This window comes from Gambusia affinis, linkage group LG20 (genome assembly GCF_019740435.1).
Source record: "Gambusia affinis linkage group LG20, SWU_Gaff_1.0, whole genome shotgun sequence".
Taxonomy (NCBI): domain Eukaryota; kingdom Metazoa; phylum Chordata; class Actinopteri; order Cyprinodontiformes; family Poeciliidae; genus Gambusia; species Gambusia affinis.
The window spans coordinates 15348228-15361844 of NC_057887.1; the positions used below are offsets into that span (position 1 = coordinate 15348228).

General features: G+C 38.9%; 1 protein-coding gene across 1 annotated transcript in view; it reads right to left on the reverse strand.

Moving 5' to 3' along the window:
- Nucleotides 1-13617, reverse strand: part of LOC122823137 (inactive ubiquitin carboxyl-terminal hydrolase 54-like) — a 63822-nt gene that overhangs the window by 5714 nt on the left and 44491 nt on the right. Inside the window, exons 9-15 of the mRNA XM_044102429.1 lie at nt 12566-12715; nt 11834-12026; nt 11447-11623; nt 10069-10279; nt 7276-7650; nt 6870-6997; nt 6633-6791 (exon numbers count right to left, since the gene is read on the reverse strand). Of these exons, the coding sequence (XP_043958364.1) occupies nt 6633-6791; nt 6870-6997; nt 7276-7650; nt 10069-10279; nt 11447-11623; nt 11834-12026; nt 12566-12715 (1393 nt within the window). The remainder of the gene's footprint in view (nt 1-6632; nt 6792-6869; nt 6998-7275; nt 7651-10068; nt 10280-11446; nt 11624-11833; nt 12027-12565; nt 12716-13617) is intronic.

Genomic DNA, 13617 nt, shown 5'->3' on the forward strand with positions numbered 1-13617 from the left:
ATTTTGTGTTTTTGCAATGTACACTCCCCTACTGATAGCCTATTTGGACTTATCTTGAATAGAAATGTTAGCTGACATGGCATGTTTTCATCTAACAAGCCCACAAACATCAGTGATCAAAGACATGTAAGCTGAAACTCTTACTGAGCCTAAAGCTGTGCTGTCTGCAGACATAGCAGTGAGAGCTTATTTTGCTCTGAATCCTCTGATAAAACATTTAACAGTTGCTCAGATTCTGGTTCATTTTAAATTAATTTAGCAGCAGTGCAGTAGATTGTTCCAAAAGAAAATTTCAATTTTGGACAAAGATGTACAACAAATCAGAGTCAATAATGAATAAAAGTTACAAATATTCTTACTGTGGTTTGCTGAAAAGTTGTCTTAAGAGTCTTAGGAAAGATAAATGTTTTACTGTTTATGTTGCATATTATTAATATGGAGGAAAAAACATGAAATCTACTACTAATCTGAACAATGACACAAACAAGAGAAGGCACATAAAAGCTAGTGGAGCAATGCTTTCAGGAGATATTAATTTCACACTTCTGCTCAAGCGTCAGCCACTAAATCCGTACAAATCGGAAGAGGAAGATGAAAGTCGAGAAAACAAAAGCCCAGGCTGTTCATGAAGCGACAAACGTCAAACAGGAGAGAAAAGCGCAACAAAAACCCCCACTATTTCTTTCTCAGTCAGCCACTCTGAATTTAACACCATTGTGAAAAATAAGCAATGATATAAAGTGCATGAGTCAGCAATTTGGTAATGTAGAGGTCTTTGAAATTCTAGCTGTAACTTTTTATCCCCTATAAAGTATTCTAGAATATTTTTTCTCATGATACAGCAATATTAGAGTACAGAGATTGTAATTCAAATCTGTCAAAGCAGATCCTAATGCAATGCAGCCTGAGCCAAGTGAACATGCTAACGCAACAAATGTATACAGGCAGTAATGTGAGGAACCAACTTCATGATGTTTTTTAATGCAGGTAATCATTTCTTAGCCATGAAGTGATTTGTGTCACAAAGTTTGAGAGACTGGTAGGAAAATAAGTGAATTTGAGTAAGGTTTAAAACTAAACCACAGAACTGAGACGGTAAAAAAAATGAAGACATATGACTTTATGTTTGATGCATCCAAAGCTTCTGTTTTAATTTGACTAGACCTCATTACATACTGACTAATCTAGATATTATAGATCTTCCTTATTAAGCAGTAACTAGGCTATGTCATGTGGCACTAATAAATGAAGTGAATAAATCCCATTTGGGGATCCTCAGGGCTCCATTATGAGAACACTTCTTTTCAGTATCTACATGCTCCCGTTATTTCTTACATATATACACTGATGACCTGTTGGAATATATTTTTGAAACCTATCTAATCTTACAGTTTTGAAAATAAGAGTAACCACATTAGTCTTCTTTTTACTTCAATGGGTGTGTTTGCTCTTTGTTATTGTTCTTCCTTTATTATCCGTGTTGTATTTTAATTGGGTTTAGATTTCTGTAGTTTTGATTTATAATTGTCGGTGTGTTGCTGCCAGTCTTGGCCAAGTCTCTCCTCAAAAGGAGATTTTTAATCTCAGAGACATTAAATAAAGGTTAAATAAATATATATAAATATAATATAAATATTAAATCCCATATTTAATTTGTTGCCAGGTTAAAAAACTTTCCTGATAAATTAGGACATGGTGAAACTTGTGCATGCTTTTTTCAGCTGGTTAGATCAGTGGTCCCCAACCACCGGGCCACGGACTGGTACCGGTCCGTGGACCAATTCGTACAGACCGCGCAAGAAATAATTAAATATGTCCGTTCTATGTATTGAGTCTGGAGGAGCTTTTATTTTGAAAATCCTAAACCAGCTGCTGTCGGTTACGTCTTGCGCGCCAACATGCAGCAGAATGAGTAAGAAACAACGGCACTGGCCCCCCCAACCCCCCATCTTAAGAAGCAACAGCATCGGTCCTTACAACGTGCGCACCCTCCCCCCCAGTCCGCAGAAAATTTAGGGAGGGTTAGGGAGGGTTGACCGGTCCGCTGTACTAAAAAGGTTGGGGACCACTGGGTTAGATCATTTAAATGTTGTATAAACAGATATTTACCAGGCAAATCTATAAATTACTGAAGGCTCTTGGATTAAAACCATCTTGGAGTTGAATATCGGTTCTGAACAGTTTATGTGCCTCAGGTCATCTGACACTTTTGGACCCAGTATTCCCAGAACCAAAACAGAGGAGGAGGAAACAACATTTAGCTTCTATATTCCTCAGCTCTGGAGCAAAAAGTCAAAATTTTTAAATGTTCAGAAAATGTCAAGGCTTAAGATCCTCTAAACACAGCCTTCCCATAAAGATATAAATTATTTAATCTTTCTCATTTTCATTATCTACATGTTTCTTTTATATATTGTTTATATTTAGTGCACTTTTCCTGTTAAGAATCATGCAATACAAATAAACTTTGCCTTAAAGAATCCACATTTTAAAAAAAAAGTCTCAATTTTAAAATTAAAACAATAAACATTAGATTTGTTTGTAATTTGCTAATTTGCATGGAAAAAGTGAACCCAACACCAACTTAAATGCTATTAATCTGCAGCCCGACTGTTGATTTGAGTGGTTTACTGGCCGGTGTCGTCCTATTGATGCATTGCTGCTGCAGGACTGTGGCATTTTAACAGCCTTGCTTCTAAGGGAGGAATAATGGAGGCTTGATGAAGGCTCTGCCGTCCCTTAAAGTATGATATTAGATTAAAGTCTGGCTCAGTCATCGATACGGATGTGTCGAACCCGAATTCTGTTACATAACCACACTCATAGGAATGCCATCTATTTGTTCACAACTTGTCCTTTCCATACATTAAGGCTGCCTGTACTGCACTGTGTACTGCAAAGTGTGTGAGTGTGTGTGTGTCCGCAGGGGTGGGCGTGCGTGTGTGTGTATAGTACCAGGTGCATAAGGCTGAATACACTGCTGCACCCACAGTAGGACAGACATGACACAAAGAGGAATGTATTAAGTAAATCTTAAGCTGTTGTAAGTTTTATATGATTAAAGTGGTTAAGACACCAAAATTCCAATTTTGAGAAACAACGGTTACATTTCTGTAGCCTGAATGCCACAATAAACAACCACTATAAAACTTGTTTTTAATCGTTAAATGATTTATTTATTAACATGATATAATAATGCTTCGCTTTTTAACACTGATATTTACTCGACTTTATCTCCAGCAGGATTTAAAGCCAGAAATAACCAAATGCTGTGAACAAACGTGAACATTAATGATGCCATAATACAAAGGAAGGTAGTTTTAGGAAAGTACAGTGGTAGACTTTTATACGGCTCAGGGAGGCAATAATTTGAGAGCAGAACAAGTGATCAAAGTAGAGTTATGACACTGGACTGTCATAACCTGCCCTGGATGAGATTTCTGTTGCTATTTCGATGTCAATAAGGAGTGAACCACCCCTGTATTACACACACAGCAAACACTGGGAGAGAATATGGTGACATATAAAGTCGGGATCTTATTTAGAAATATTTCAGACAAAGAAGGAGAGATTTATACAGGGCAATATCTAAAACTGTGTAGCTAATTTTATTTCATATTGTTTTCCTTTTACTTTCAATAAACTTTCCTAATGGGTATTTCTAATACGGTTTAATGGCTCTGAGAACAAGACAGAGCTAAAACAAGTAGTGGTTTTAGCTCTTTGGCAAATAATGGTTGTGGTTTCTAGTGTAGAAACCATATTTAATATTTAAACCCTTTTTACCCTTGAATTCTCATTAATCAAATTGACAAGCCCAAAAACTGAGCACTTTGGAAACTGTTGGTAAAAGTATCAGTTTTAAGTTCACATAAATTGTGGAAACCAAGGCCATTTTATTAAGAACTTAACCAGCAAGTCGGACCTCAAGTAAGATGCTTTACATACTGTGGTTATCTGAGAAATCCCAAAGTTAGGCCTGTAAACTGACTTTATCTCTACGTCTCTTTACTAAATCAAAGCTAAGTATTAGCATTAGCATTAAATCAGTAGTGCAGCTTATAATTAGGGTTACAGATCTTTCATTAAAATTTTTTGTTTATATTTTTATTCGATTTCTTTTGATTAAGGAAAATATATTGCTTAGACTCTATTTTTTATTGGTTATCTTTTATAATTTTTATGTATTAAATTTATATATTAATGGATTTGTGCTTTTAAGCTTAATGTGCATTGTTACCTGGAACAACTTACAATTGATTTTGATTATTATGAAGGTAATTGAATCATTCTATGTATAGCATGCACTGCAACACCAAATGTTCGAGGCGCAGTCTGACTAACTGATTTAAAAGTAAAGTAGTAGTATCAAAATCAATAAAACAACATTAACTTACCCAGCTGTGTTTTACACTGCATTATCTTTCTGCATCAGGTTGTACATTCTTTCCACTTGGTAAATTCCTCCAAATCGATACCACATTTATCCTACAACTTTGTGGTCCCTGAGTTCAAAATAAATTAACAGAGCGGCTATTATTACGCTGGAATCGTTGTGTCCTCCTGGGTCACAAAGGAAATTATGCCACTTTGGCAATAAGCTGTTTATCGTTCCTCTTTGATTTGATGGAAGTTTACCCAAGAATGTAAAATTACTGAAGCCATGAATCACACACCTAAGCCTTGTTTTCCACTGCGGGTTGGTACGCTCTTTGGAAGGACAGTTAGTATTTTGTATAACTTGATTGAGAAACTGGGAATTTGAAATTAAGTGGGATTTGAAATATGAATTATAAAGACAATGTTTGAACACTTTTCTGGTCATTAAAGGTCTTGTAGTAATTTCCAAATTAGCTAAAAAATATTGACTGTAGTTTTCTTTAGGGATGGGCGATGCAGACTTCAAGTTTTATCATGTTTTCATCATGATAAAAACTCTTTATTCTTTTTTTAAGTAGGTATATGGCTGTGACTGCTGATGGTGCTGAACAAAATATCCATTTGGAATATGATTCTTTACAACACCAGGCACATGAAGAAATGTGATTTATATTTAAACAAAATTTCAAAGTTATTGATACTCTCATTGAACAAACAGTAGAGAAATTACTCAAATTAACAATCCTGTCAATATTTTTGTTGAAGGTTAAACTTCACTAATTGGAATTCACTGATTTATTAATACAACAATAAGTCAAAAAATTTTATGATAAGAAATTCATCATGACAAATGATAAATAAATGCTCATACCTAGTTTGATTCTTTTTGGCAACATGGAAGCAAAAATACCACAAAAAGACAGATGGAGCCCAAAAATGAGGTCAGACAAAAGTCCAACAAGTCACTCTGACGGCTTACCCGACAACAGGTGACCACATCTTAAAATTCATTTCTCTATCTTGATTCACTGTCTCGATTTATATCTGGACAACGAATAAAGCACCCAGAAAATGACAGATCACGTTTTCTACACATCGTACTTACTGGCTATTTAAAGGACATTATGAAGTGTTTATTGGGTACTTCAGAGAGTTTTTAGGGTACCAGTAAGGTACCTTTGGGGTGATTACTAACAACATAACTTTGTGATTATTTACTTTTTGCAGTATATAGGGTCATTACATGACCATGTACCTATGTGGAGCCTAATGATAATGGAGTAGACCAACCATACAGTGTTATTTATAGCATATCTGCAGAGATGTAAAATTTAATATGGATTTTTATACTTACTTCCCCTAACTTATTTAAATTTTTTTCTGAAAATATCTAACTTTTAGCCTTCTTCTCTTGGTGTCAGCATGTAACTTTCTGTATGGCGCATTTACAAATCAGGATTAGATGAGAGTTTGAAATCATCCATTTATGGTGAAAAAATCCTTTTGCAGCTCATTGATAGCGTTTTGTGGTGACTTACTGTACTGTACTTACCATCCACCTATGAGGTACTTACAGAGAACTTACTTAAAAGGGACCTATTATACAAAAGTCACATTTTGCATGTTTTTCTCCTTCCATTTGGGTTACACCTGCTTATAAAAACAGTCCAAGCAATAAAAAACATCCAGCCGTTGTTCTGCAATAAATTTAGATTTTTTGGTGTCTAGAAAATCAGCCATTTCAAAAGCTTCCCGATTGTTAAGTCGCAATTGATGGGTACTGCGCCATTACCTAGCAACCCAAGCGAAGCTCCAGCATATTTGGTCAGCTAGTTTTACAGCTGTGTGCGCTATACAGTGGCTGCTGGAAAAGACAAGTGTTTTGTTGTTGACTTACCATCTAGAAACCACTTGCTACATTCTTGTTGGTTGTACTGTTCAAAAAATCTGTGTTTGTATACGTAATTTCACATCTATTTGGAGCCATTTTCACCTGGGAGTGTAAATGTTGAGTTAGGGGGAGTGGCTAACAGCAGCTTCTTTGGATTTAAAGTGACAAGAGCCTCTAAAATAGCTCACTATGACAGGAACTTAAAATAGCTCAAACTGACCAGACTAAAATTCCATTATCCAAGAATTAAAAATGTTTTGTACCACCCATAGATCTATGCTAACCTGTTCAAAGAAGCATAATAGGTCACCGGTAAGTACAGAAAAGTTGAGCCATGCTCTAATGGTTGTTTCATCCGTACCCTGGTGTTGGAGCTGGTCCAGGTCCATGAACTTGCTGGGTCTGGGGTTGAACCCCTTGGCCGCCTCCCGCTCCGCCTCCTTCCGCTTCTGCTGCTCCTGCTGGCGGGCTCTCCTCGCCACCTCCTCCTGCAGCTCATCCAGCTCACTGCGCCCAGAGCCTGAGAACGGAATAGCATTAAATAAACAACTGGTCGCACCTAAAGAAGCTGCGTGTTACTGCATGTATGAGGGCAGACCTGTGTCAGAACTGCTGACCCAGCAGGGATGTGGCAGCTCCTGCATAATAGCACCGCTGCTTTTTGACTTGGGCACCGATCGCCAAGAAGGTCCAGACATCAGCACCCGTTTTTGTTGCCCCACCTCCCTGTTGGGAGGCAGAAAGGGTGAATATAGCAAGAAATGCAGGCGTAAAAGGGGAAAATGCTGATAAATGAGACAATTCAAGCAGATTAATGTGTTTGGGGTTTAATTTTTTGTTACGGAGCACCTCTTTTGGATCATTTGTTCTTGTTAATGTCACATTTATGTTTCATGCTGATAAATTGCAATTGGACAGAAGCAAGAGAATCCACAAGAGGGAAACATGATGGACAACAGTAGCTGAGAGCCAGAGACAGTAATTGATATTTGTGCGTGTCGTACCTGTCAGGGCTGCTGCTGTTCCTCTCGCTGCTTTCGTAGCCACTCTCCATTCTCTGGATCAGACGTGGCTGGTGCTCCACTCCTCTCAGAGGTGGAGGAGCAGGAGGACCCATAGTCCGTCCACTGCTTGAAGACCTGGGCTGCCCAACCAGCCCAAACCCGACTTCCCTGGTCTCCCTCCGTTCCACGTCTTCCAGTCCAGGTTGTGTGGCAGCTCCCACAAAGGGGAGAAGCTGCTGGGGCTCAGCAGGGAGAGACGGGCCAGGTGCAGCACTGTAGCCCAGCTGGGAGTCTCTTTGTCGGGTGAAGATGCTGTCGATGTTCAGTGCCTCTCTCCTGGGCCTCCAGGTTGGCCGGTAGCGGCTTCCAGAGGAACTAGAGCAAACGATGTGGATGATTAGAAGTGTAAGGTTTAATCTAGTGGTTCTGTTAGAAAAATTTGTTAGTTAAAAAGCTAGTTAGTTAAATTATGGTCTCTCTAGAAAATGCAATGAGTTACACAGTTCGTAGGTCAAAGCATTCTCTGACAAACAAAGGAAATAATCTTGCTTATATACATTTTCTACACGCTTTGCAAAATGTAAGGTGATGCTTTTGCAACCCCAAAAAGCACCTAGAAATGTTGGTTCCTTATTTTTGTAAACAGTCCTTGTCTCAATTAGGAAATGAATTTATGTCTTTCTACATACTAGAAGTCACTTGTATCAAACTCAAGACAAATGAGGTAAAAGCAAAAACTATTACAGTTAAGTCTTTTTATATATCAAGCTGTGTCAATGTTCTAACTTCTGGCTTATCTGGTATGATGGATGGATGAAAAATATATCAATCAAATTTCAGGAACTCATGAGCATAATCTTTAAGCATTAATAAGCATTTATGCAATACCGCTTCATTAATATGGTTCAAAGAATTGAGGAATTACATAAAACTTGATGAGCATCAGTGCATATTTGAAGAGAGACTCAAAGTTCACATCTATATTCAGAATCCAAATGCTAATGCAGGCGTGGGCAGTGAGGAGGAGGTAATTAAACTGCAGAGAACAAGCAGCAGAACAGCATTTACTTCATAAAAAGAGTCATATGTTGGATATGCTGGATACTTTCACATATCATTGGACTGTAACTTACTTCATAGCTTTATTTGTTTTGCTTTATTTCTTGCTTTTCAAGACATTTTGATACAGGTCACTGTAACACCATGAAGAAATATTTGAGATATTTAATCATCGTACAACAAAAAGCATACATTTGAAGGTGAAACCATCTTTACTGTCCTATGTTTAAATTAATATAATCATGTTATATTACATGCCAAAGCAACTTTTAAGATGAAAATGAAGCATTGCATTAAATATATTAAACTATCAAATAATTAACCAGACAAACTGAGGAGGCAGGAAAGACTCGCAGTTGAAAAATGTGAGATTTAATTCTGCTATTAACTTTGAATTATCATAAAAAGATCTGATTTCTGTTCAGATCTGCAGCATTATGAAAACAAAAGCCATTTTTACACAAATCAAGGCTTTAGCTACGGGATGTTGTTGTTACCTTGTTGCTAACAGAAGACAGCAAATTCATTTTAAAATATTTAAGGTGAAAACAGTCAATAAATGTTACAGATAACAAAAATAAAAACTGTAATATTCAGTATGTCTGAGGCCATGGTTCATGTTTAAGTATCTCAGTGTATGGAAGAAAGTGGCTGGATATGGATTGAATATCCAAGATCTCATTTTATTTTGGCAGCAGGAGGAATAATTATTGCTTTTTCATTTGAAATAAAACCAGGATCAGAAATGTTTGTTTTTAAATGTTTGCAGAAAAGCATTAAATTATGATCAACTCAGACTGGCTCATGTTTAAAGTGCACATCTTCACACATATGTGCTTTATTTTTAGAAAAATTCAAGTATTACTTGTTACCTAGCTACAGCAAAGGTTTAAGGTGTATTATTGTAAAAAAAAAAAAAAAGAAGCTCACTCTCTCTTCCTCAGCATAAATCACACTCCAAGCACTCTGCTGCTCTTTAAGCCCTGACAAGCACCTGAAGAAAAGCTTTTTGTTTGAATAAAATGAAGCTATTTTTATCATACTTATTTTCTGCTCTCTTGCAAAAAAAAAAGTACAATAAGATTTGATTTAATCTTTGCAAATCTGCTTAGCTGCAGGGATGTCACAAAACATGGGAGGAGAATTATAACTTTACACCTCCTTTTTTAAAAACTTTGGCAGCAACTGCTCTACATGTTCACATTTCAGGACTGTGTCCTACAAATACGGTTGAACTGTTTTTCTGGTTAATTAGATTTAATATAATTGATAGCCGATGCGAGCAAAACTCAAGTGTACTGAACGCAGAAATTTATTTAAAAGGTGCTTCACCGTGTTATAAGTTTACAACTTACTTTTGTTTGCCTTTCAGAAGAAATTCTAAGGATAAATGTCACATTATATATAGAAAAGATTTTAAATGATTTACCTTGGTCTCATTCTGTTGCATCACAAAAACCCTTCAATTTTAGCATCAAACTAAAATTTGATGCTAATACCTGTTGTGATGGTAAAATATCTCACGTTGAAAAATGTAACACTTTTGTAGTGTTTTTTTATGATTGTTAGAGACATGCAAATCAAATAAAAAATATCATAACAGAGAAAATGTTGCTTCCACGCAGAGCATTTTAGTTCTAAAGCACAGGAGCAACAGGGAGGCTCTGATCCCAGAGAGATAGTGAAAAACATGAGATTGGGCATAAGAATTAAATCAAAATAGTCTTTCCTTACCTGGATTTGCTCTCACTGCTCGTGCTTTCATCCTCCCAGTGGGGCCCCCCAGCCCCGCCCTCGCAGCCCCCGACTCCCGAAGAAGATGAGGAGGAAAGGGGGCGAGAGGATGAGGAGGAGGAGGTGAGGGGCCTGCGTGAAGACAGGAGGAAGACTGCCGTCTCCTGCAGGGGAGGAGAGGGGTTGCAGGTTGGAGCCTCCACTGCTGACTCTGAGCGTGGGAGAAAAGGGAGAGAAGGAGGAGCAAGTAAAACCAATAAGAGTTTTATTTATCCCACAGGAAGCAATTATGCAGGCAGCAGTGCAAATAAATGTGGGAATTTACACCAATGAGCTACACAACCTGAAGAATCTGCAGTGACGCCAGAGAAGAACAACACAATCTGACCTTTGTTTGCTCTCAACTAAATCCACAATGCAATGTGTGTTATTTCAATCTGTTAACCCAAACAGCAGCTTATTCAAATTGTCATGCACAGTCGAATGCTAAAATATTAATAGCTTTTTTTTAAGGACTTTTTTCCATTTTTTTCACATTACAACCTTAAACCTTGATGTATTTTAATGAAACAACAGTGCAACTGCACCACATAGTAGTGTGATTTTTCTGCTAACATTTAGCACATTTTCATACTTCCATTTGGGTTTTAACTGCTTCTAAAAACAGCCCAAGTGCTTAAGAAAAAAACTACCCAGCCATTTTTTGACAAAATGTTTTTGTTTTCAGTGTCTTGAAAATGAGCTGTCATGAGCTCCAACACGTTTGGTCAGCTGGCTTTACATCTGTTACAATGGCTGCTGGCAGAGACAAGTGTTTTGTTGTTGACTCACCATCCAGAAACCGCTAGGTGTATTCTTTTTTGTTGTGCAGGAGGCTCTACCAATGCTTTTCAAAGATATAAGGTTGTGTAATTGTGAATCTGTTTGCAGCCATTTTTACTTAAAAGTGTTGGAGGTTGTGGCCAGCAGCATCTTATTAGGATTTAAAGTGAGAGAAGACCCAACAGAACTGAGCAGACTAAAATCTCATCATATAGGAATAACTTTGTGCAAAATAATGTAATGAACATGTTTTGTATAGACTCATCCTAGCTTGTTCAAGGAAGCATAATTGGTCCCCTTGAAAAACTGAAAAACCAAAATGCATTACTTTGTGTTAGACTACCATATAAGTGAAGTACAGTAAAGTTTGTGTTTGTAAAAATGGGAAAAAGTGGAAGATCTCCTGACTCTAGTCAATAGTGTAAGTCTTCAAATTATTGTAAGAGCAAATGATATCTATGTATGATGAGATTTTAACCCAAAAGATACTGAGTACAAAGAGATTATACAAAGAGATTCTGAGAGTGATAACATGCCTCTATCTTTGTAGTTTTACCTCCAGCGTCAGCACCGAGCGGCGGCGAGTCGTAATTACAGACCACTGTGGTCTGGGATTCGCTGGAGAGCCGGCTGCCCGTGGACTGGTGCAGGGGTCGGCTGCGGGATGTGCGGTGGCTCGAGCTGTCTGTTGACGAGTCGGTGCGTGTGTCGCTGGATATCGATGGCTCCCGACCTGAAAGACAAAGGAGAGGCCACCACTTTCAGGTACTACAGCACACTGACCATCTCAAAACAACCCCAGCCTCCAGCAGCAAACACACGCAGAGGTTAGATTATAGCACTGAAGGTCAGAGCATTTACAGCTGAATCATCTCTTGCAAGCAGCTGATAAAGGCGAAATAATCCCACCCAATGTGAAGCAGGGTGTTAGTCTTTGCTGTACCTGAGTCCTCACTGTCGTAACCAGCCTTGCTGCTGCAGTGCTGGAGCTCCAGCTGCGGGTTGGAGCCAGTACAAGGGTTGGGGCTCTCCTGCAGTATCACCGGCGTCCCACGGGGGTCAGCGTAGAGCAACAGCAGGGGCTGGTAGTGGCCTTTAATACAGCGAGACACTACGTCCTTCCACTTTGGGCCGATCTGGAGATGCAGCAGGAGAGCACATGCACCAAAGGAGAGACAGACATAGACAAGATAGGAATGCATCTATCTGCAATCGGGTAGAAGTTTCTGCAAAAAATTAGAAGGTCAAACAGAGTCTATGCTGACGTGTGTCCTGGCAGATTTAATCATAATGTCACACTGTCATTAGCTCAATCATCTAATGAGATAAACAGTGTGAAGTGTGACTGATAAAAGAGTCAAGGACGTCTCCATTTGCACTAAAACTCTTGCTCGAATTAACACACAAAATACTAGAACAGGTGCAAAGCCTAGATTACAAAAGCTGAGCCTAAAATAAATCCCCAAAATAAAACTCCAACACCATTTTTTTCTCTCAGGTTCCTCAGTAAAGCAAAAAGCCGGGCCATGCAGCACTCCAACTAAGACACAGCAGAGTTTCTGTCCTTTCTGCTCTCACCGGCTCTGCTGAGGATGCAGCAGATGCCGTACCGTGCAGCCTCCTCACTCTGCACCATGAGAACACCTTCCCCAAAGAAAGACAAAAACTGTCTCACCTCTTTGACGTGGGCGTCGTCAAAGTACATCCACTTGCGTATCTTGGTCTGGAAGAAGAAGGTGGAGTAGTGCTTGCCGTAGTAGCACACCATGCCCACCAAGTAGAGCTCCGCCTGGCGAGCCCTTTCCTCTGTCACACGGTAGAACAACTACGGAGAGAGATAGAGGAAGAGGAGGAGCAGGAGGGAGCAGACAGGAAGGGAGGGGGGACATCAGGAGAGAGGTGTGCCGTAGGCAGGAGGGGTGGCAGTGAGGGGGTGGAGGGGACAGGCGTTAATATGAAAACAAGGACATTTTGCTCACCTAATGGATGGACTGAATGTGAGAAGTTTCTTGCAAACTGTACGAAAACTGAACCGTGCAACACAACGCAAGCTGCAGCTTTTAAAGCAGAATGGATGCACATAACTGGAACATGACCTTCTGAAGTTGTTTTTTTTCACTTCTACTCACAAATATACACTACTTTGTGCTGCACGCATTGGGTGCATTCACACCACTCCTGTTTGGTCCGCTCTAACAGAAGTCTAGTTCGTTTGTCTAGAAAGTCCGGTTTGTTTAGGGAAGTGTGAATGCGCAATCAAACTCTGATGCAGACCAAAAAATGAACTGTGTCGATCTCGGGTTGGTTGAAGGGAACACTGGCGCAGTTTGAATGCGTAACGTGGTGCAAGCAACCAGAGACAGATACAAAAGAGGAGTGAACTACAGCACAGAGCATTCTGGGTAAATATAACCAAAAGAAACGTGAGCGTCTAAGACTAATGCTTGTGGCATGTTGACAAAGACAAAATAGAAAATCCTACAACTGCTAAAATCTGACACTACTCTATTTTTGCTTGTAAAAATGGAAGTTGCGCTCATGTCTTCTGAGGTTTTCATGTCATTTCCTTCAGTCACTATTGGTGCCACGGTGAGGGAGGAACCATTTTATCTGCATCAGTAAGCTGCATCTACTGCAGTGAGACTCCATCCAAAAGGTTGAAAATCTTATTAGCATACAAAGTGTACTTTAGAGTACTTGTGATTGCTATATTTATTTGCACTTTCC